At 46.0% G+C, this 22,833-nt stretch overlaps 1 protein-coding gene across 1 annotated transcript in view; it reads left to right on the top strand.

Annotated features, from left to right (window-relative positions):
• The window catches only part of RAB1B (RAB1B, member RAS oncogene family), a 243,029-nt gene that overhangs the window by 82,131 nt on the left and 138,065 nt on the right, over positions 1-22,833 (top strand). The window contains exon 2 of the mRNA XM_069644885.1: positions 13,524-13,596. Within this exon, the coding sequence (XP_069500986.1) occupies positions 13,524-13,596 (73 nt within the window). The remainder of the gene's footprint in view (positions 1-13,523; positions 13,597-22,833) is intronic.

Below are 22,833 nucleotides of genomic sequence, written 5' to 3'. Positions count from 1 at the left end.
GGAGCATGCAATATTGGAGAGGTCCAAATCTACCCTAACCAGAGGGCTTCTGCAGAAGTTATATTATCAAGGCTGCCTATTCATTGTTAGTTGTAAGACCGTGAACCCAGCTAATTTCATGACTGAACATGTTGCTGATGAGGATGATGAGGAGGTGCATGACTGTCGCATATGAAGGTCCAGAGTATGGAATTCCTAAGCCACGTGACTTTGCTTTAGATGAAGGTGAAGTGTACTTCGTTGATGGTTCATCAACTATTGACCAGGAGACAGGTCAGAGACATACTGGGGCGGAAGTGGCACGCCTGGTTGTTGGAGAATTTGAGGTTGTTTTGCAGCAGAGCCTGCCAGGACATTATTCTGCACAAGCAGCAGAATTGTTTACTGTATCAAAGTGCTTGAGGAAGCACAGAGGTGCCGAGTAACGATATATTCGTACTCTGCGTAAGTTACAACTGTTCATACAGGGCTGTCAAAATGGATGAGATTAGGGTTTGGCAGAGCAGATGGATCCCCTGTGCAGCATGCATCATTGTTGGATAGACTGATTGCAGCACTTGCCGCAATAGTAAAGTGTGCTGCCCACACAAGTGGTGGGGAATTAGTCGCCCTCGGGAACGGAGCAGCAGATACTGCAGCGAAATAGGCTGCTTATCTGCCAGTATTGGACATACCCGAGCATCCAGTGTTTGTAAATATGCAGCTACAGTTACAGGTCCCATACACAGTACTCCCTTTACAGAAATTATGTAGATACAAGGCCAGGCCCTGCAGAGTGAAAAGTTGGTATGGCATTAAAAGGTACTCTGTCACGCCCAATTGGTGTATTCCACGATTTACACTCTTTGCTGATATGGAAGAGGGGTGCAATTCTTTTCATTACTTGATAGTGGTTGTTTGCCCCATCTCCCTTTGAATTGAGGCTGGTCTGTGTGCACATCCTGATGCAAAATCTGCCAAGTTTTGAGTGAGAGAAGTGTTTCCCTGATGGGGAGTGTGCAAAACCCTTAGGAGTGATAATGGCACCCACTTCTTTAATGAGTTGTTCAAAGAAATTGCAGCTCTTTTAGGAATAAAGCACAAGCTGTGTTTTATTTTTCACCCTCAAGCCAACAGGGTCGTACAACGAATGCACGGTCTGCTTAAAACAAAATTGTCTAGTTGTGTGCCACACTGAAAAGGAATTGGGTGCATTGTCTCCCCTTGGCCTTGTTCAGCTTGAGGACCCAGCCCTTTAAGGACCATCATCTCTCCCCTCATGAGATTGTGACAGGAAGACATATGCACATGCCACTATCACCTGTGTGGAGTGCATCAGATGCTCACAGGGCTGCGTCAATCCTGAGGGATGAATTCCATTCGTATTTAACACAGTTAACAAAGTGTATTAAATACCTTCTTAACAGATTGCTCCATGGCGGTTGGAGTATGTCAACAGCGCTGTAAATGTCATGTCTAAGTGAAGTGAACCTAGTTATAATGGTCCGTACACTGCATTATATGCCGCCACTCTTGCTGTTAAGGTGAAAGAACTGTGCTATTGGGTTAATTTGTCTGATGTTCGTAAGGCACCACAAACCATTCCCCGACGTACAAGCAATTTGACAGTGTTTCTATATTAATTACTATTGGCGTTTAATTCTGGTTCTGGGCATTTTCAGTAGCATTAAAGTCTAGAAGTAGTTTTTCCCTTTTTCTTCAGGGTTTTTTGTTGAAGACTGTTCTTGTGCTTTTTATGTATCATGTTTATTCAAAGGCTTGAAGCGTGGATCAATGTTCACTCAAAGAATCACCACCCCTACACAGAACAGGCCACACCCTCAACTGGGTCGCAGACCACAATTGATTCACCTTTGTCACATCCAACACCGCGCTACCATGGACAGACCACAACTATATTGAATTCACATTGCCCTACGCATAGAGCATTAAAAAACCATCGCCGGCTCCTGCCACAAAAGCTAGAAGCTCCAAAAAGGTCACTGCAGACAATCTATGGCCATACCTTAACATCCCAGCACTTTCCCACCCCTTCTCTAACGACCCTAGCGAATATCTACAAGCGTACTCTATCCAATGCAATCAACGCCATAGCGCCACTAGAAAACAAAAAAGGAAAAAACTTCACTCAAACTCTTCGTTCACTTCAGAACTACAATCCATGCGCTCTTGCAAAAGAGAGGCACTAAAAAAACTGCAAGCCAACCCATGTGACATCACCAAGAATTGCTTCAACCTTATCTCCCACCAATATAAAGATGCCATCACAAATGCTGAAGCTAACGCCTTTAACACCCGAATCACTAATGCCAATTCTCAATCCAACGAAATCTTTACTATAGATAAGGAACTTACTTCTGCCCCGAAAACCCCTGACGAGATCATCAAAGATGAAGCATGGTGCGCTATTATTCAAGCGGCCATGCTTAATAAAAATTAATCTTCTACAAAAAAAAATTCTGGACCACTATAATGCATTACCCGTGAACATAGAGATCGAGAAATGGCAAACCCACTCTTCTCCCCAACAAGCCTCTATTCTCATTCAGAGACATCTCAGAACTTTAACTTATTAACATCCTCAAAAACATAAAACCCTCAATATGTAGAGGAGACATGTCCTCCTAAGCTCATTAAAGATTGCACAGATAGCCTTGCTCCCCTACTGACCGTCTTCATCAATGCCTCCTTCAGAACAGGCATCATCCCCGATAGCCTCAAAGAAGCATCGGTCTGCCCTCCAAAAAGCCCACACTGGACCCCACCCAACCTAACTACTACTGCCCAATAACCACTGTGCCCTTCCTCAAGATCTTGGATAAAGCTGCCCTTGCCAAATTCAACAATTCCTTGATGACCACTCCATCCTAGGCACCAGACAATCCGGCTTCCGCAAAGGACATGGTACAGAAACTGCCCTAGTTGACTTAAAAAAAACAGATCACACAAATCATGGACAAAGGAAAACCAGCCCTCCTGCTTCTCCTAGACCTCTCGGCTGCGTTCGATCTGGTGGACCACAAGACTCTCACATCTCACCTCACCCAATCGGCAAACTTCTCCAAAGAAGCAGTGCTCTGGGTCACCTCCTTCCTGGAGGGTAGGGCCATGAAGGTCTTCTCCGACACGGCCAACGCAACCCCCACCACCATCCACTGTGGAGTCCCACAGGGCTCCTGCACAGTGCCCACTCTTTACAACCTGTTTACGAAGCCTTTCTTCGACAAACTTGATGCCCTTGGTGTTGCATACACCAACTATGCTGACGATACCCAGGTACTCCTTCCACAAAGACGCTGAAGCACCCGACACAATTTACTCCACCATTCAGGCATGGATGGACCGCCAACGGCCTCTGCCTCAATGGGGACAAGACCAAAATCCTCATACTAGGTCAAAAAAGCCACTCTAGCCAAACTCGACAAATTATATTCCAACTTCACCATTGACAAAAAAATCAGCCCCGTGTCCACCTCTGTGAAGACCTTAGGAGTTCACTTAGCCTCTACCTTATCCATGACTAAACCGGTCAGCGCCATCTCCTCTGCATCAGCTCACACCACCAAACTTATAAACGCAATCAAGTCATACCTCTCCAAACCCAACTGTCTGTCTATAGATAGAGCAACCATCGGCGCTAAACTTGACTACTGTAATGCCCTCCTAGCAGGCACGTCAGCGAAGAACATCAACCGACTCCAAATCATGCAGAACAACGCACTAAGAGCAGCACTCGGCATCGCAAAAAGAGACCACCTACCCATGCCAGACAGGAAGCACACTGGCTCCCAGTTAAAGAATGGATCACATTCAAAATCCTCACTCGCTCACAAATGCCTCTCCCGTACAGCACCTTCCTATTTATCCGAAGCTATAACGAAATCCATCTCCACATGGCCAGTCAGGGCTTGCTACGCCAACAAAATACCCCCCTCCCACTCCCCCAGATTAAACAAAGCTAGAGCTGGAGGTTTAGGATTCCCCCACATAGCCTCCAAGCTATGGAACTCCTTACCTGCTGAAAACTCCCTCCTTGCTTTCCGGAAAAATCTAAAAACTACCCTCTTCACCTAATCCCTATCTCTCTCCCCTCTCTGTATTGTAAATAATGCATAAGTCAACGCACCAGTAAATAAGTCAAATGTAAGGCAAAATGTATTGTAAATAAGAAAGGTGATCTGTAACTAAGAAATATGCTCTGTAACTAGCGCCCCAATGCCTCTGGGCTGATTTGCGCTTAACAAATGTGAATAAATAATGTTAAAAGTAGGTGTTTGGTGCAGAACTGCAGTGCTATATTGTATCCACTTATGTGTAGGTTTGCCTTTGGTTTGTGTATATATAATATTTAGGGCTGTCCTATGGGTAGGCCATATAAAGTGGGAGTGGGTGGGGGAATTGTGAGAAACCTGAAGGGGCCTCATCCGCTAGTCCCCATGGCTCTGTCATCCAGGTGGCCAGAACACGGCCATTGCTTTTGAATCCAGTCCCTTCGGGTGGACCAGTGCGGGAGGATCACTTGAATGGAGGGGGAAGGGGGGCCTTCGGGGAGTTGAAGTGAGACACCAGATGGCGACCCGGTAGGATACTTGGAGATTCAACCCCGCCCCCCTTTTCCGACGGGAACATGTTCTCCCGGACAGTAAAACAGACTAGCATACTTGACATGTCCCAATACAATGGTCAGGCAGGGTAAGGCAACTACTGATCATTACACCTTCATCACACTCTTTCCCCCCCCCCCCCACCTCCCACATGGGTAAAATGCGAAGCACGAAAGCACACTCTGAGCGAGGCAAATATACGGTGAAGACTCAGACTGAACAGGATTGCAAGGAAGGAAGTGCCCTTGACTTTTTTACTAAAGACCAGAACTTTTATGAGCCTTCGAGAATAGGAAACGTAAGACCGGGAATTAAAGCTGAAGAATGCTGCATTGTGTCAGAGATACCCGGGGGCTCTCCCTTGTCGATAGTCAACGCGGGGAGAATCATTTGCTGCTGTGATACTGTCCTTGGCTCCTACAACAAAGTAACACCAGTGAAGTCGGCACAGCCGGTGAGTTTGGGAGGCTGATACCAGCACGGGCTGTGTGGAAATCAAGGTTGCAAGCGGCAGCATTGTATAAAGGAAATGCAAGAGAACAGTGCATGAAGCATATGTGGAAAGCGATGCAAATATAATAATTGCAGCCGATAAATGACTAAACTTTGAAGCAAAAATTTGATGCCATTAACAGAGTGGTCCCACCAAAGTGTTCATTCAAAAGTTTTCTAGGCATCGATCTGAAAGGTGTTTAAGGTTAAAGAGAATGAATTGTAAAATCAAGTGGTCCTGCGACGGGTCAAGCCAAACCCTCTGCACATTTGAAAGTCTTCGATACTTGATGTAAAATTTAAATTGGTCCGAGCCCGGCAGAGGGAGACTAATTGTGTGTTAACAGGGATCTGAGCCCGGCTGATGGCGATCTGGGGGTGCACTGTGAGTCACCCAAAAAGATAATCCTACAAACATTGGAGGGAAAAGGGGATGCAAAGGGGACAAACATTGTACTAAAGAGATCTGAGCCCGACTGAGGGGGATCCGGGTGAATACGTGTGAAAATCCCAAGAGGAAAAGAACAGTTTCTTTTTATTTATTTATTTTTTGGTTTGGTTGCATCAAGCCCTCTGAATGAAGAGACTTTGAGAAGTAAAGAGACTTGCAATCAGAAGGTCCTGATGCTAATGATCGAACCATATCCTCGTGCTAAAGAAGCCAGAGACTGTGCTACGCTAGCGTGAACCAGCATCCAGTGCTAAAAACGTGGGGAAGGGAGGCCAACGGCCTGAACATCCTGACATATAATTTTGAACACTTTAACATTATTCCCCACACTATTTGTATTTAAAGTGAGGGATTGGCAATAGGCTTTTTAGTATAGTCCCTTTTTATTTTGACAAGACACCACTAGGACTGTTATTATTTTTTGGTGGTCGTAGCTTGCTCCCATGTGTAGATTTAGAATTAGATAGGCGTTTATCATACCCTTTTTGAATTTCAATATTCACCCTTGAACTGTGGTCACTTGTGTCTCTTACTGTTGATAGCATGCCTTCCTTACAGAATGTAGTAGCAGTACCTCAAAGGAATGTAGTATATATGTTCAGTTTTGTGACACATTTCTGAAATTACAACACCAAAGGATGAATATTGAACCACAGTGGGAAACTAAGTGAATGAAGGAGGAACAGGATGCATTGGTATGGGATTTGAAAATACATGGGAGAAGGAGTTTGGAGGAAGAAAAGGAGTAGGACCAGTACAAAGGGGTTGTTTGATACAATGTCCAGTGTGCAGCAGCCAGAGTTTAATAATGTATGGTATAGCTTCATGAACTCAGTGGGGAAACGGATGTACTATGAGAGACGTAGGGTCTGCTCCCTCATCCCCCACGAGCGCGGAGCACCTGAAATGTTGGTACCTCGGGAGATATCGTCCTTGGAGGCCCAGTGTTTAGTGCACTTAGCGCTATGTCGGGTTCGATGTTTGTTCCAGGGACACAGGGTACAAGTTATACTAATGGACAAAAACGAAGAGAAGTGTACAAAGGATAAAGGTGCCCCGCAATGTAAGCCGTGGCCTATGCTGGAGTTGGATGGAGTGTTCAAATTGAATTGATGGGGGGGATCGGGGGAGAGGCAATGGTGAGCTGTGCGGCAGTGGAGTTGGTAGGGTTGGGAGAAGTCATATGGAACAATAACGAGCACTGTTTCGAGATCTGGTCTGCACCCATATCTAAGCTAACCTGGATTGAAGCACTTGAACCTCTGGGAAAAGTGCAATCAGGGGACGAATACCAGTTTTACTTTCAAGGGCATGGAACTGGTCCGGGTGGCACGAACTGTAAGCGCAACAAGACATTGTTCATTCCAGATCTCGCAAAAGGAACGGCAGCATTGATGGACATGTACTGGGTAGGCGGTTACCTTGGTGGTGCTGGAAGTACACTTGACAAAAGCATCTGAACAAGGTGCTGCAATTCATTCCATCGTCCATCCAACCTCCCCCAAGTGAAGAAACAAGCGATCTCTGAAGCAGAGAAGGAAGAGGTCGAACTACTTATTGGAAAAATCATCTAAGCTCCTTAAAGCAATTCCAGACAAATATTGATTGTACACTAAAACAGATGTGCTTTTCGTGTCCCTCATGACTCCAGGAATTCAGGCGGCTGCGAATGCCAAGTGGCTGCAGATTGTCCATTGGGAGGTGATCCGTTTGGTGAATGATACTGAACAAGGTCTTAATGCGATCACGAGTGAGCTAAGCGGGATCCGTTTGACCCTCTAAAACCAATATGTTTTGGAACGCCTGACGGCTATGGAAGTGGTTGTTTGCAAGAAGATCGGGTTGTCATGTTGCAAGTACAAGCCCCCAAATGCGAAGAACACGTCCCTGATGCATATTATAGTGGCCTTGCATAACTGACTGGAATGGAACACTAAGCAGGTGTGCAATCAGAAGATTGGTTTGATACTTGGTTCTAATGGTGCCGTCCTGGCTTGGGGCACTGGTAAAGATACTGGTTCCGACCATGGTAGTATTTGTCAGATGATGCTTCGATGCTGTGTCAAGAGTATCCCAAGGCATAAATTAGTTTTCAAAAAATTAGAGTTTGCTAATTGTTTTTTTGATTGGCAAACAGACCTATTTGATTAGCAATTTTGTACTAATATTGTTAATGTCACCAGACGTTATTTGTACCCAGGACATGAAATGAGCAACAATACAGCAGTTATGCGTACCGTTGAAATAAGACATTAGTGAGAGGAGTCACTCCTTGACAATTCTTTGAATTTCAGCTAGACTTGCAGGTCGTCTGACTTAGTTTACCTATTCAACCTAAAGAGAAATGCACTCGACCCATAGGAACGGAGGACAACAAATTTAAAAAGCCATTTACTACAAACCCACTTTGCTTGGTACACTGCTGCCCCCAGAGGCCAGCCATGCACAGTGAAACTTGTATTTGATATTTACTGCAAAACAAAGTAAATGTTAAATAAAAGTTTCAAACTTCTCTTGTAAATGCTACTTGCCCTTCATAAAATCTACTCAACTATGCGAGTGGGCGAAAAGACTTTGTGAGCCATAGGTAAGAGTCTGTAAAAGGAAAGCTGCATGAATGGTCACAAATAGATATGATAATAAAGGCTATGAAGCAGTTTGGCCAGTTGTCTCCCACAGGTGGTAATATATAAAGTAAGCATAAAGCAAAGCGAGCTCTGAAAGCTAACTACAATGTTTGGTATTTGAGAAGATCTGTAGATGTACAGACTGGATGGAACTACTGATCACTACTTTGCATAAGCATCTAGTTCGCTTTTGTATTCATTATGTAAGAGGCAAGAAAGCGACTAGGAGTGGATTGCATAGCAGGCAGAGAACTGGGCAAACTAGGTGGAATATTGTAGTTTGTGGTTATCTGACTTACAGGGTACCTTGTATAAAGCAACTGGGTGATAAAATAGAATGTCAAGGAGTATGGGTTCACTCATGGGGTTGAGCAACAGTTGCAAGATGTGTGCAACCTGCAGGTAACAGAACAAGGTTTGTCATCAAAAGCATTTGATCATGTGATCATGTACATTTTTAAAAGTGTTCGCTTGTCAATATGATGCCTCTTTCCCAACAAAATGAAATATAGTCGACACTGTGATATTTAGATACACTAACCTAAACATGTCTGTAAAACATGGAGATGCTGCAGTGTTTTACAGTATCAATACTGTGTATCAATACTGTAATTCTGCATTATGCGACAACTTACATTTTAGGAATGGCATTGCATGACTAACTTTTAAAAAAATATAAAGTTGATACGGATCTTTTTTCCAGATAGGATATAGAAAGCTTAATAAAAGTATCTTCTTGATTACTTCTGGATTGCAATTATTTGAAAAAAGAAATTCCTGCCTAGCACTCCCACACATGCCTTTGGGACTTGGTGGAAATGATTACTGCTGCACTTTCCTTCAATTAGCACTTGAACAGAGAAAAGAGGGCAAAGAGCACAGAGGGTAAGAGGAATGCAGAGCGAGCTGTGCTTTCATTGACGAGGGCAACTTAAATAGCTAACTTTGCTACACACATGTCCATTTGATTACAGAATTGCATAGCAAATTGCTATGCGATACTGCTTATTTTATGCCTTGTATCCTGAGTAGCGCAAAATTGATGGTTACTATTGGGGCAAGGATAGCTCTCCTGGGCCCAAAAGAGGGGCAGGCTCAAACTCAGGATGTGAATATGCCACGTATGGTCTGAGTTGAACAACCTCTCCACCCACCAGGGACTTTAACATTCCCCCACCCCCCAACCAGATCCTGAGAACTACACTGACCACTGGGCAGATTTGACTGGAGATGGGGATTGCATATATCTCACATGTACTCTGGAAAAATATGCACGAGACAGGGGAAGTTTGCATCACTTGTGTAGGGCTTGGGTCCCTGAGGATGAAGCAGATCAACAAAGAGGAGACAAATTAGTTAATGGGGGATTAAGGAAAGAGGGAATGTTGGGATGAATGTTCAGACCACTGTCCCTCCTAGCTGATTCAGATTGCTCATTTCCATTAATTTAATATGTTTCACAGACTGTCTAGGGGTAGAGTGTCTCATAGGTGGGGATAATTGGTGGGAATGGGAAATGACATACGGAGAAGGAATGTAGGATACACATATACACAACATGTAAAACAAACGGGATGCTCAATGACCCCTCTTTTAGTCCACTTTAGAACCAGGTCACTAGACAAAAGGAGGACTACTGATAGATTATCTATTTCATCTATCTGAAATTCACATGGAACACACAAGTTTTTGCCAACGCATAGACAAAGTAAAAACCCATTTTAATCAATCAATTTTCAACACACAGAAAAAATATGGTGGGTGCTTTCCACAAGACACCTCACACGTTTAAAAGGAATTCACGATTAGAAAAACACCAATCATAAAAAGTCCAGCAAAATCACGTTTTCTACCAGTGGTGTCTAAGGTTAGTAAAGTGACACTTGTGACAGATCATCTTTATATATTGTTTTCCAATATATTCTTGTATATCAATTTCAGGGGAACAAACTGTAAATGTACAGCATCAGGTGAATACTTGTGCTGCAAGAGAGACACATTTGTTTCAATGTCTAAAGGATGTCTACATATGTTTCGGCGCACAGATTACATCAACACCATCCCTGGTGTTCTGCTTTTTTAGTTGTGGCCCTCTTCAGGACGATGTATTTCTTGTTCAGTTTGACAGAGTTCAAAAAACAAATCCCCCGTTCATGCAGTTTTTATCGGGTGCTTTATATTCTCTCGTAGTTGGACTAAAGGATTTCTTTTGCCAAAAAAAGGAGAAAACACTTCCTTTCCGTGGGTTGCGCTATGCAACAAACTTGTTTCGTTCTGCTTATTAATTTGTCAAAAGTTGTTCAAACGGCCATGATGCCGGTGTCTTAGGTTTCTCGAAAAAAGTTTCTCTGTTAGCCACTTTGTGGAACCTTTCTTTTTATTTGTCTGTTTATTCTGTAATGGTTGCACCAGGAAATGGGCTTCGAAACAGGCAGTACTCGACTTATTGGTTGATTGCGGCTTTGTCTTTTTCATATAAATGTACGTCGCGCCCACCAGCTTTTCAAATTGCAGGTTTCTGAGGAAAGCAGGCGTCTTCTCGAATCACCAAAGTTACGGAATCTCAGCGCGCGGTAGCCAAAAGTAATCGCGCTGAGATTTCGAAGCCCATTTCCTGGTGCAACCACTACAGAATAAACCGACGAATAAAAAAAGGTTCCACGAAGTGGCTAACAGAGAACCTTTTTTCGAGAAACCCGTGGAATTTGCATAGTGAGGATGCTGGGGATACAGAAAGGTGTTTAGAGCTGCAATCTGCATGTGGCTTGTTCATTGTAGCGAAGTAAAAGGTTTTAGATGTTTTGCAGGGAATGGGCCACCACAGCTTAGTGCCCTGGTGTCTGCCCAACGGCCTACTGGACACACACCCTAATTGCATGCTTAAGATGCTATACAGGACAGATGCTAAATACACTAGTGCTTTGTTGGGGTACTTTCGGCCTGGGAATGATCCAGGTATGGGGGCATAATGAAAAACGGCGAGGCGTACATTGCGTTCTGGGCACAACAAGCAAAGGGTGGTGTGGTTGTTTGTTCTCCACTGCTGAGACCTACCTCTGTGGACCCAGAAGTGGAAGCGATGGCATGCAAGGCTTCAGAAGCTCCAACTGGCCATGTGTTTGCAGCTATACGAAAGGACAACTTGTGATTGGGACGTGCTAGGAAAGCGATCACGGGGCTGCACGATCTGAGCCGCTCACATGCGTCTCCTCTTTCAGATGTGACGCTGCTTCATTCAATGTTACAATGGTAAATCTGCTAGTGCGAGGAGGACTGCATCGGCTGGGCTTTCTGAGGGAAGTTCATTGCTGGATGATAAACCTCTTGGCAGTGTAAGATAAAAGATGTCTATTTTGTACTGTGAATAAACGGTTAACATGGGGCTCTGTCATCACTTTCGCCTAAGTGTGTATCTTGTGTTATTAGAAGACTGAATATAAGGTAGTGGTGAATGCAGGGAGAAAATTAATATTTTACAAATGCCTTGTCCAGGAAGTAATCCGGATGATAATTTTATTAAGTTAACTATATCCTGACTGGCAAGGAAGAGTATGTGTTATCTTAATTTTTTTTAAACGGTGCTGCAATTCCATTTTTAAAGAAGTTACATAATGCATAATTACAATATTGCTACTATAAAACACTGCATTGTACCAATGTCTCAGAAAAGTTTAGGTTATTGTAACTAAATCTCAGTGTCTACTAGATTTCATTTTGTTGGGGAAGGTGCAACATGGAGTGAGCACTTTTGGAAATGTACATGATCACACAGCCGAATGCTTTTGATGGCAAACCTAGTTCTGTAACATGCTGTTTACATACATCTGTGCAACGGCCCTTCAACCCATGAGCTGCTCCCTATCTCTTTGACAGCCTATCCTTTCACTCTGTTCATTTATACCAGCAACCCTGAAAGTGAAATGGCTTCAAAATACAATATTTGACCTACTTTGCACAGTTCTCTGCCTGCTATCCCATCCACTCTGCTTAGTCCCTTTCTGTCCACTTATATAATGTATAGTCAAAGCTAAATAGATGTTTAGGCAAAGTAGTGATCAATCTTTCCATCAAGTTTACATACACAGACATGCTGCACTACCAAACACTGTAGTTGGCCTCCAGAGCTTGCTTTGCTCCACTATTATGATTGCATTATATACCAACATCTGTGGCAGAGAACTGGGCAGCCCAGAGGCTGGGAACTCAGGCGGAATCTGCAGGTAGCTGTTTGCATTTCATGCTGCGCCTCTGCCCAGCCTTCACCCTGTCCTTCGAGGCGGTGCCCCAGTCCCAAGTCTACACTGTAGTGCCACCGCCAGACCCCCTGCACACCATCCGGCCCACTTGCAGTTCCTGGAAATGATTATTTCCAATCACAGAGATATGTGCTGTTTCTTTTTAAGGGAAGTATGAATTTTGCAAAGCCTGGTTCCCTTACAAACAAACAAAAACACTCCACATGATGGTTCGGAGAGCAAGTTATAATAAATACCCCTCTAATGGGTGGGCAGGGCTGGAGTGCTGCACTTGGGCTTACCTGGCTGGAGCTTGAAGGCAGTTAGCAGCCCTGCGCTCCTCGAAACTTGTATTTAATTCTATTTTCAAATTTATATCAATGACGGGCAAGGGCACTCTTGTCCACCGGAAGTTGATAATTACCATGCCTGCTGCGACCCCATACTACGTACTTAGTCTCAGGCTAGGACTTTCCTTTAACATTGCCAACTTGTTGTTTTGTGAAACTTCAGAACTTCTCCTTACACAGCAAATGATCGGTCAAGCATCCAATATATGGGGCACAGCCCTGTGCAACACCAACTGCACCCAGTTGCACAGAGCCTTGCACTGAAAACTTAATCAGCCTTTTTTATCATGCTCCATCTGTGTCCATTCATTTAGCTAACCTTTACATTTTTCAGAAACACTCATCTCACTAATGTCTTCCTTCAGCGGCACCCAAAATGCTGTATTGTTGCTCATTTTATGACTTGGTACAAATAACTTCTGGAGACATTAAATTTGAATACAGAATTGCTAATCAAATATGTTTGTCTGCTAATAAAGAACATTTTAATTGGCAAACTCTGCTAATCAATCTTTAAAATCTAATGTATGCCTTGTGTCTACTGGCAAGTGCTTGTGCAATGTTTATTGAATGGGTTTGAGGTTTTAGCCAGTTGTTCTGTTCATGTTTTTCCCCCTTTTTGCAGTTTTTTTGTTGCATGTCTGTTTTCACTGTAGATTTCCTTAGTTCTACTTAGCCTCTTTCCTATGCCTTCTATCATACGGATCTTCTACCCAAATCCAGACAGACCTGTATCTCATTCTTTCCACCCATGTCTCTTTCAGTGACTACCTGTTCAAGCTGCTTCTGATTGGAGATTCCGGGGTTGGGAAGTCCTGCCTTCTGCTTAGATTTGCTGTGAGTACATTTGTCATGATTGTGCGTTGGGGGCGTGGGAAGGGAACAACTGTATGACCCTTGTTTTTGTTCTTTAACATTTTGCATTAGTAGATCTGTGAAACCATTTTATGTAACATTTGCTGTTCGCATGGCAAAATGTCTGTCTGATAATGCTGCTTCTTTATCTTCAACTGTCCCAGAACTTGCAGCCTGATCACCGCTCAGACATCAAGCGCCTCACCTACTGTTGGCAGAATTCAATTTTGGGATTCTTGGGACCCACAAGTTTTGCTTTTCTTTTTGCTAGCTTCTCTGGTTTTTTACTTTACTCTTGTGGCAAGACAGACTTCTACTGAAGTACTATAGTCCTTTCTTTTATTTCTTGTACACTCTAATGTTCCCTCCTTTCTTCTTGCTGATTTTAGTGCTAATCTCTATTCTATTCACGCTACTTCTCTTTTTCTCACACTTCTTGACTTTTACAATCTTACTCAAATCCCCTCCCCACTATTATGCCTAAGGGCCTCATCTGCGCGCTATATAAATACAAATATATATATATTCCCCCCCCCCCCCCCGAGTCTTGTGGAATTTGCTTAGATCACAAGCTGTGCATAGGCTGCCATCTAGTGGAAACGGCAGAGTATTACAGTTGTTGTTTTCGAAACTCGAAAAGGGACGTCCACAGGGCGTGCCAGTAATACTATCCCTAGTGTGACGTCCACTTTACCCATGGTGCGCCACGCATCGAGGTCCCTCAGGTTGTTTTTTTCCGCCATCACCGGTCGCTCAAAGCAGAGTTCCTTCTGGCGATCTCCATTATTTACAAAATATATTTAAATCTAGTTTCTGATGCTTGTTAATCTGCTTAGAATCACATGCTGTGCATATGGTCCGACATCCAGTGGTAACCGCGGAGTATTGCATCTTGTCTTTCGGGACCGAAAGGGGACGTCGGCATAGGCATGTCTGAAACACTATCCCTATCATGACGTGTGTAGTACCCAAAATCCCTCATGCGCCGAGGTCCCTCAGATTGTTTTTTTCCGCCCAGATCACTGGTCGCCCGATAGCAGAGCTCTTCATGAGACATTGTTTATCTCACCGAATTGTCGGTTTATCCCCGTTAAGTCACTTCGCCCATCAAGAACATCATCGACTAAGACTACGGGGGAATCGTCTACGGCTGTAGGTTCTGACGCCTAAGATTCAGCGTTCGGACTTCCACGTGGTCGGGCCTTCCAGCCGACCTACACAGTAGGGAGAGTGGGCTCGGGGTTTGCCATACTGTTATGTCTTTCCTTTTTCCCACTGCTTTCCCTTTTGGTCTGGTCACCCTTCCCTTCTGCTATGGAAAGGACTCCATTTAGATTCTGCCCTGTGTGCAGGGTTAGATATCCGTGGAAAGACTAGCACACCTCGTGTAATGCTTGTCTCCCCCTAGAGCACGACGAAAGGCGGTGTTTGGCGTGTAAACTCCTTAAACCTAAGACCCTTAGGGAGCGCAGGTTAAAGCGGTGGGCCGCGTATGGCATGTCACGCGTGGAGCCTCCTTCCCCTGCCGCGACACCAGCCGACAGTGACGGGGGCATGTCGGATGACCAAACGTAAAATGCGGATGTTATAGACCTTGAGGCGGACACTTCTAGGGCCGCCACGCCTGTCCCCGACCCTTCCAGGCTCGAATCCGGTCTTGCTACAGGGAACACACCCGGCGACAGGGGCGTACAATCGCACCGCACCAAGCACACAACCCAAACGCCGTCCTCGACGACAGAAGGCGAAAGCGCCAACGGGCCCGCCGGAAATTTCAGCGGTGCCCACGGATCAGTCAGGTCCGAAGCCTTCCCCGCATCCGTGGCAGCGCATGACGACTGGGCATAGCACACAACAAGGGCGCTACTCGCCAAACTACACGCGCCAAAGTTTCAGAACAAGAAACTCCGACGGATTCCAAGGTTTCCAAAGCCCGTACCGGCCCGAGAACTACGAGTAGGCCTCTACCTGAGAAACCATCCGCTGGCCCTTTTGGAGCCGCAGAAGACACTTCTACTCCCAACACATCATCAGAGGCGTTGTCTCCCGAAGATTCGGTGACTATCCGTAAAAGCATCAATAGGATTGCTCTGGCGGTGGGCCTAGTACCGGTTCCGCCTTCAGTTATGGGCCAATCTGCCGAAAAGTTTTCCACGGATTTGGAAGACTATCCCAAAGACGTACGAAGAAAGCCAGGTACCCCTCTCAAGCACCCTGAGGAGATCCTCTCAACGCCTTAGGGCAGAGAACACGGTTCCTACTCAGCTAGGTCCATTTGGGTCATCCAAGTGGACCACGGAGCAATTGGAGGGGTGTATGGATCGGCTGGAGCAGTTTTTCAGGGCTTCTGATCAACGGCCGCCGAAGAAAGCTCGGGTAGACCCTAACCCTCAAACACAAGATGTCCAACACCTAGATGTCCAGCACCAAGTTGACTATCAAGAAGATATCCAGATGGACACGTATAGAGACATCTATACAGAAGAAGAGAAGGCCTCTTTTCTGGACAACTATGGGGAAGATCGAGGAGCAACGGACAACTGGGAGGACACCCAGCAGGATGATCACAACTCTGATATCGTTTGCCTCGACTCTCCCCCCATCCACCCCGATTCGACAAGCTTCCCCGGTGGATGATCAAATGGCTTTCAACAACATGTTGGAAAAAAGCAGCGGAATTCTTTAAAATTGCCACGCTTGAAGCCTTGCCCAAACAAGATTTCGCGGAGGACATTATTAATGAAAAGCCTCCGGCAAGCCAGTCTATCCCTCTCTTGAGCTCTGTAAAGAGACTGCTGGCCCCTTCCTTACTCACACCCGCTCAGACTAGGGCTGTGAACCAAGGGTCGAAAAACTTTTCCGACCCTCCCCCACCAACCCGCTTTATATCACAGGACACGCAATCCCAGACTCGCTGGTGGTGACCAACACTCGCAAGAGAGCAGGGGGTTCCCCTTGCCACGGGTGAGTGACCCCTGACAAGGGGTCCAAAAGGTTGTATGCCTTAGGCAAACGGGTTTCGACGGCCTACACCGTCCGGATTGCCAATAACACAATGTTACTAGCAAGCTACGTCAACGTCCAATGGAACCTACTCCAGGAAGGCCTTCAAGAGGTTCCGGAACCAACCAGAGCCAAGTTTCTCGCCACTGTCTCGGAGGGCAAACTTACCAATCAGAATGTGGTAAAGAATACCCTGGACACCGCCGAGACAGCAGGCAGGTCTCTCGCACAGGGTACTCTCCTAAAGAGGCACACGTGGCTGCGCACGTCGGGTTTCAGGCCTGAGACCCAGGCATCCATTATCAACAAACCCATCGAAGAGGCCAACCTCTTCGGGAAGGCGGTAGACGATGCGTTGGAGACAGCCAAGAAGGAGCACGAGACTATTAATTAGCTGCACCAAATTTCCCAGAAACCTTCACAGAGAGGCAGTAATTCTCGCGGGTCTTTTTGAGGACAAGCCTGCGCCGCTCAAAACCATTTCGCCACGGGCAACTTCAACTCAAGTCAAACTGCTGCAAGCCCCACTTACTACCCCCAGAGGGGTAGAAGCACGGAAAGAATAGAGGCAGAGGCTCCAATTCCAGAGGTGCGTCAACTTCGGGTCAGAAATGACGACCAAGTCCAGGTCCCCTCCCATGTCTTCCCGGTTGGGGGGGCGATTAACATCTTTCTTCAAGGCATGGGAGGGGATAACTTCAGACCAGTGGGTCATAAAGACGGTCGCCCACAGTTACTGCGTGGAATTCGCCGGACCTCCACAGTTCAGACCACCGAAACATCGACGCCTTTCACCGGAAAATCTGCAGATTTTGATCCAAGAGGTGGAAGCGCTGCTGGGAAAGGACGCCATAGAAGCCATCCCGATTCTTCAGGTAATTGAGGGTATCTATTCAGTGTATTTCCTTGTACCCAAAAAAGGATCTCACCATGCGTCCTGGTCTAGACCTGCGCCCAGCGAACAAGTTCATAAAGCCCCAGAAGTTTTGCATGGTAACACTGCAAGAGGTGATCCCATTGCTAAAACAGGGGGACTTCATGACAACATTGGATATGAAAGATGCAGACTTTCATATTTCAATGCTGCCTGCGCACAGAAAATTCCTAAGGTTCGTGATTCAGGACAAACACTACCAGTTCAAGGTACTCCCCTTCGGCATAGCCTCGGCGCCAAGGGTGTTTACCAAGGTCCTGGCAGTGGCAGCGGCACACCTGCGCAGTTCCAGTTTACCCTTACCTCGATGATTGGCTCATCACGGGGGACTCGTTCGTTGTTTTTTGAACACCCAAAAAACAGTAGACCTACTGTTCAGCCTGGAATTTTCTATCAACGAAAAGAAATCCAGCTTAGTCCCCAGCCAAGTAAAACAGTTCCTGGGGGCTCTAATTCGTACGGAAGACGGTCTAGTCTTCCCTTCCAGCGAGAGGGTTCAGAACATGCTCTCTCAGGTTCCTCAGTATGTAGCCAGTCGAGAGGCGACGGTACGCAAAGCTATGCATTTGCTAGGGATGATGGCGTCATGCATATATTGGTCCCCCACGCGTGGCTGCGCATGCGTCCAATGCAAGAGTGGCTCAACAGCCAGTGGTGTCAGGCCAGCGGACAATGGGAAGATCTGTTAGTTGTCTTGCCAGCCCTCGTTCTCTCTGCAGTGGTGGTCGAGGGAGAACCTCTTGAAGGGGAAAGCCTTCACCACCCCTGCAGTGGAAGCCACGCTCACGACAGACGCATCTCTCACAGGATGGGGGGGGGCTCACCTGCTTCACCAGACAGAGCATGGAGTGTGGTCCCCTCAGGTAGCGCCCAACCATATAAACCTACTGGAGCTACTAGCAGTGTTCAAAGCATTGAAAGCCTTTCAGGAGCAACTGCAAGGGAAGACAGTGCTGGTCCTAACCGACAGCACAACAGCAATGTATTACCTGAAAAAACAGGGGGCACTCACTCCAGGACTATCCAAGCTGTCCCAAAACATCTGTATATTGGCTCTCAAACACAGGATATTCCTGATATCCTAACATGTTCCAGGGGAACTCGATCTTCTGGCAGACGTACTCGGCAGAGATTTACCTCTGCCAGAAGAGTACGAATGGCGACTGCACAAAGACATTGTATCCAACGTCTTTGCAGAATGGGGGTTTCCAGAGATCGACCTGTTCGCTACTCAGGAGAACGCCCAATGCCAAGATTACGCCTCCAGGTACCCCCAGAACCGATCCAAGGGTAACGGTCTGTTTAAGTCCGGTTTTGCACCGGATGTTGAGTCTAGGCTCCTAAATATGCCCTTTGACGGCACTCAGCTGTTTGGCAGCATGGCTGACAAGAACCTCGAAGCTGCAGTCCTCAAAGGCGGCAGCCAAACCCCTTGGTGCCGCGCTCAGACAGCCCCAGCCATCTCACCCCAGTGGACCATTTTGGAGGGGTAGGGCCTTTCGCTTGTACTCTTAGTTTGAAGAGCGAGAGGGCTGCAGGTCAAAGGGGCCAAAGAAGATTCCCTCGTGGTGGACAAGGAAGAGGTGCAATGTCTGCCCAAGCCAACGGCTGCCTTACTATCAGCTGCTGCTTCAGCCGCCTCTAAACCTCTTTGAGGCCTTAGCCCGCAAGACCCCAGTGGGAGGGATCCATGTAATAATGTTGCCACAAAAATATCGCCATGCAAAAATATTCCCGAAAAATTGTCGTTTTTTGTGGTGACATTATTGCATGGAACATACGGGGGACAGCCCCGCAACCCCAATTAATTTCTTTTTAAAATTTTTTTTTTTTTGCCCCTTTCGCCACCTATATGGTCACCCAAATAATATCGTCACGACATTTTCCCGGCGATATTATTTACGGCGACCATTTATGTGGCGATATTAATACCTGATACCAGTGGGAGGCAGACTCGCGGCATCTGAAAATGTCGAGATATTACTTCAGATGCATGGGTGTTAGAAACAGTAGCCTAGGGTTACTGCCTTCTCTTTTTAAAAAGGCCTCTGGACGAGTGGCTCTCTGGTGGATGATCCAAAGTTCCAGATCATTTCCTTTTGCAGCAAATGTTGAGGCTGCTAGAGAAAGGTGCTATAGAACCAGTACTTGTGACGTAGACTAACAAAGGGTTGTACTCTTGATTTCCTAATCCCCAAGCAAGACGGAAGATTGTGACCCATCTTGGACTTCAGATGCTAGAACAAGTTCCTCAGGAAGGACAAGTTCAAGATGGTTACCCTTTCTGGGATCCTTCATGCCCTCCAGCTCTGGGATTGGATGGTGTCATTGGACCTTCAGGTTACCTACTTTCATGTGACTTTCCATCACAAGGATAGAAAGTACCTGAGGTTCGCCGTTGGCAGTTCTCATTATCAGTTTTGAGTTCTGCCATTCAGGCTGACCTCTGCCCCCAGGGTTTTCACCAATTTGATGATGGTGGCAGCGAGTCTCCGGAGAGGGGGGATTCATGTCTACCCCTACCTGGACGATTGGCTGATCAGGGCTCTTTCTCCCGAACAGGCCCTGCAACTTCTCAGCATAACATGTCACTCTCTACAGACTGGGCCTCTCCCTCAATTTCAAGAAGTCCCATATGATACCATCTCAAAGAATCTGCTGTCCCCTGTAGTTGACAACGCTCATGAAGCGCACACCTTTTAAGTTCTGTCTAAAATGAAATGCACCTTTGCTGTGGCTTAATAATCATTAGCTTTTGCAATAAGTGTTGAGACTTCAAAAAAGAAAAATGTCTGCCTTGTGTAAGCAATTAAAAGCAAAGTGCTTCAAAACACGCAGAATATTGCCCTTGACGGCCTGTGCCATGGAAGCCAAACATGCGGTACACTTGAAGCACCTGGTGAGGTGTACAAGGTCGAATTTGCGGAAAGGGGCACAGTCGGAACCCGAAGAGCCAGAGATGCATTGGACCATAAAGGATCCAGTGCAGCCGGCTCCCTCCTCTGTACAGCACGCCGGTATGGCCACCACAATCCTGAGGGGAAGGACATGTTATTAGGGTAAAAGCAGACAAACAATACAGGGGTGCAGCCCACTGAGGCATATGGGCATTACTAAAAAGGCACAGCAAAGTGCTTTGGCATTAACATCCAAACAAGACCAGAAGAGGACGACCTAGGAGCCAAAGCCAGTGGCCCAGTACGTCCCACTCATGGAATCTGTTATTCAGTCAGGTTAATGCAGTTGTGTGTTCATCAGTGGATCTCTGTTATTCGGCCACAATTAATGTGTCTCCATTATAGGTACCCTGGCATGGAAACTGGAGCCCCAACTTCCACCTCAAAGGCACTAATGGAAAGGGGAAGCAAAAGGCTTTTAATAATAATTGGGAGGGAGGGAGCTGGAGGTGATTTCAATGCAGTGCCCAATGTGTGTATTGCTAATGCCTCTGTAATTGTAATTTGGTATGACAGTTCCCAGTGGAATGTGATGCAAAAGTAGGTTGAATTCCCTAAAAGCTAAAGCTCACACCATCTTTGAAGAGGGAAAGCTGGCAATAAATGCTGTTAAAGAACGCCTTGACACTGCAGATATGGCAGGCAGGCAGTTGGCAAGTGCAGAAGTCCTAAAAAGGGTACTCCTGACTCGGACATGGTGGTTTTAAACCTGATACTCTGGCAATGTTGATTAATAAATCAATAGATGGAGAACTATTGAAAAAGCAGTTGATGAAACGCTAAAGACGAAACGGGACTAAGAGAAACTAGGAAAACTTTCAGAGCACATGCGAAGGCCAGGGGAGCACACAGAGGTGGATATCACGATACAAATGCTGGTGGGCTCAATACCAGCAACGCACTCCAATCCCAAGGTTTCCAGGCATGCTTCAGAGGGGTCACAGCTTGAGGTCAAGCCAGAGATGGTGCTACCAGAGGTGGATCTACTGCACCACAATTACCTCCCCTTTGTTTTGCTCTCCCATGCAACTCCAGTGGGCGGAAGAACAGGGGTTTCTCCTTGCATGGAAAAAGTAACCACTGATCAGTTGGTGTTGTCAGTGGAATTCAGTTGCATTGAATTAAAAACTACACCCTTCAACATCCCTCCAAGAAACTAATACAGAAAGGCAGAACATCCAATACGTCGGCAGGAAGATGTATTGGGAGTTGTCAAAAAAGGGGGCATTGACATTGTCCGAACGAGAGAACACAACACGAGAATCTATACTGCATATTTTTCTGGTACCCACTGATAATGAAAAGATGCGACTACTGCAAGTCCTGTGAGTTACAAATAAGTTTGTCCAGGCACAACATTTGAAGATGACAAACTTCCAGGTAATTTCTTGTTTGTAATGGGGGAGAGTACATGGCCACATTGGCCATGAGATGCATGCTTTTATATTTCCATGAACTCAAAGCATCCGGGTTCGAAGGTGGCCAACAAGCATTACATTTTATAACCGTCACCATGTGCTTTTACAAAGGTATTGGCAGTGGTGGCCGCCCATCTATGCAGACCAGAGATGCTGGTCTCCAAACAGTATCTTGGTAGCACTCAAAAAACAATTCACATACTGCATCAATTTGTCTTCTCCATCACCACTGAGTCAATACTTATTCCCACTCGGATAAAGCAGTCCTTGGAGGGCATTAATAAACACCAAAAGCATACCCCTCCAAAAGGAGAATCTAGGCTTTCCATGCAGTGACACTCATGGGGAATGATGGCATCATGCATTTATCTGGTAACATATACACGACCACACTTGAGACCAGTAGAAGAATGGCTCAGTGCGCACATTTTCACGGCTGAGGGGGACTTTGAAGATCTAGTTGTAGTTTCAGGCAAGGTCATGGAAATACTAATTTATGGAAGCCGACCTTTTTTTCTAAAATGATTCTTTCTCAGGCACCCTCCACCTGTCTGCCGTGCAGGTGACCATCTCAACAGATTTGTCCATGCTGGTGGGGGGGGGGGTTCATTTACAGGAACTCTCAGCCCAAGGGAAATGGACAGCGCAGGAGACTCATTTACACATCAATGTACTGGAACCCATGGCAGTCCAAAAGGCACTGCTCAGTTTCAAGTCATTACTAGCCATCCAAGTGTGCTGGAGAAGCCAACAGCAATGTTTCTCAACCAGCATGGAGGTACAAGTTTGCAGATTTGGCACTGGTGCATCCTGAGCTACATCTGGTTAGTAAGCCAACTTGTGCTGGGAACTGTGACTTGCCTGGCTGACACCCCCAGCAGGCAGGTTAACCAGGGACACAAGTGGG

This window comes from Ambystoma mexicanum, chromosome 2p (genome assembly GCF_040938575.1).
Source record: "Ambystoma mexicanum isolate Mex_15411 chromosome 2p, UKY_AmexF1_1, whole genome shotgun sequence".
Taxonomy (NCBI): Eukaryota; Metazoa; Chordata; class Amphibia; order Caudata; family Ambystomatidae; genus Ambystoma; species Ambystoma mexicanum.
This window is presented reverse-complemented; position numbering and strand designations above follow the sequence as displayed.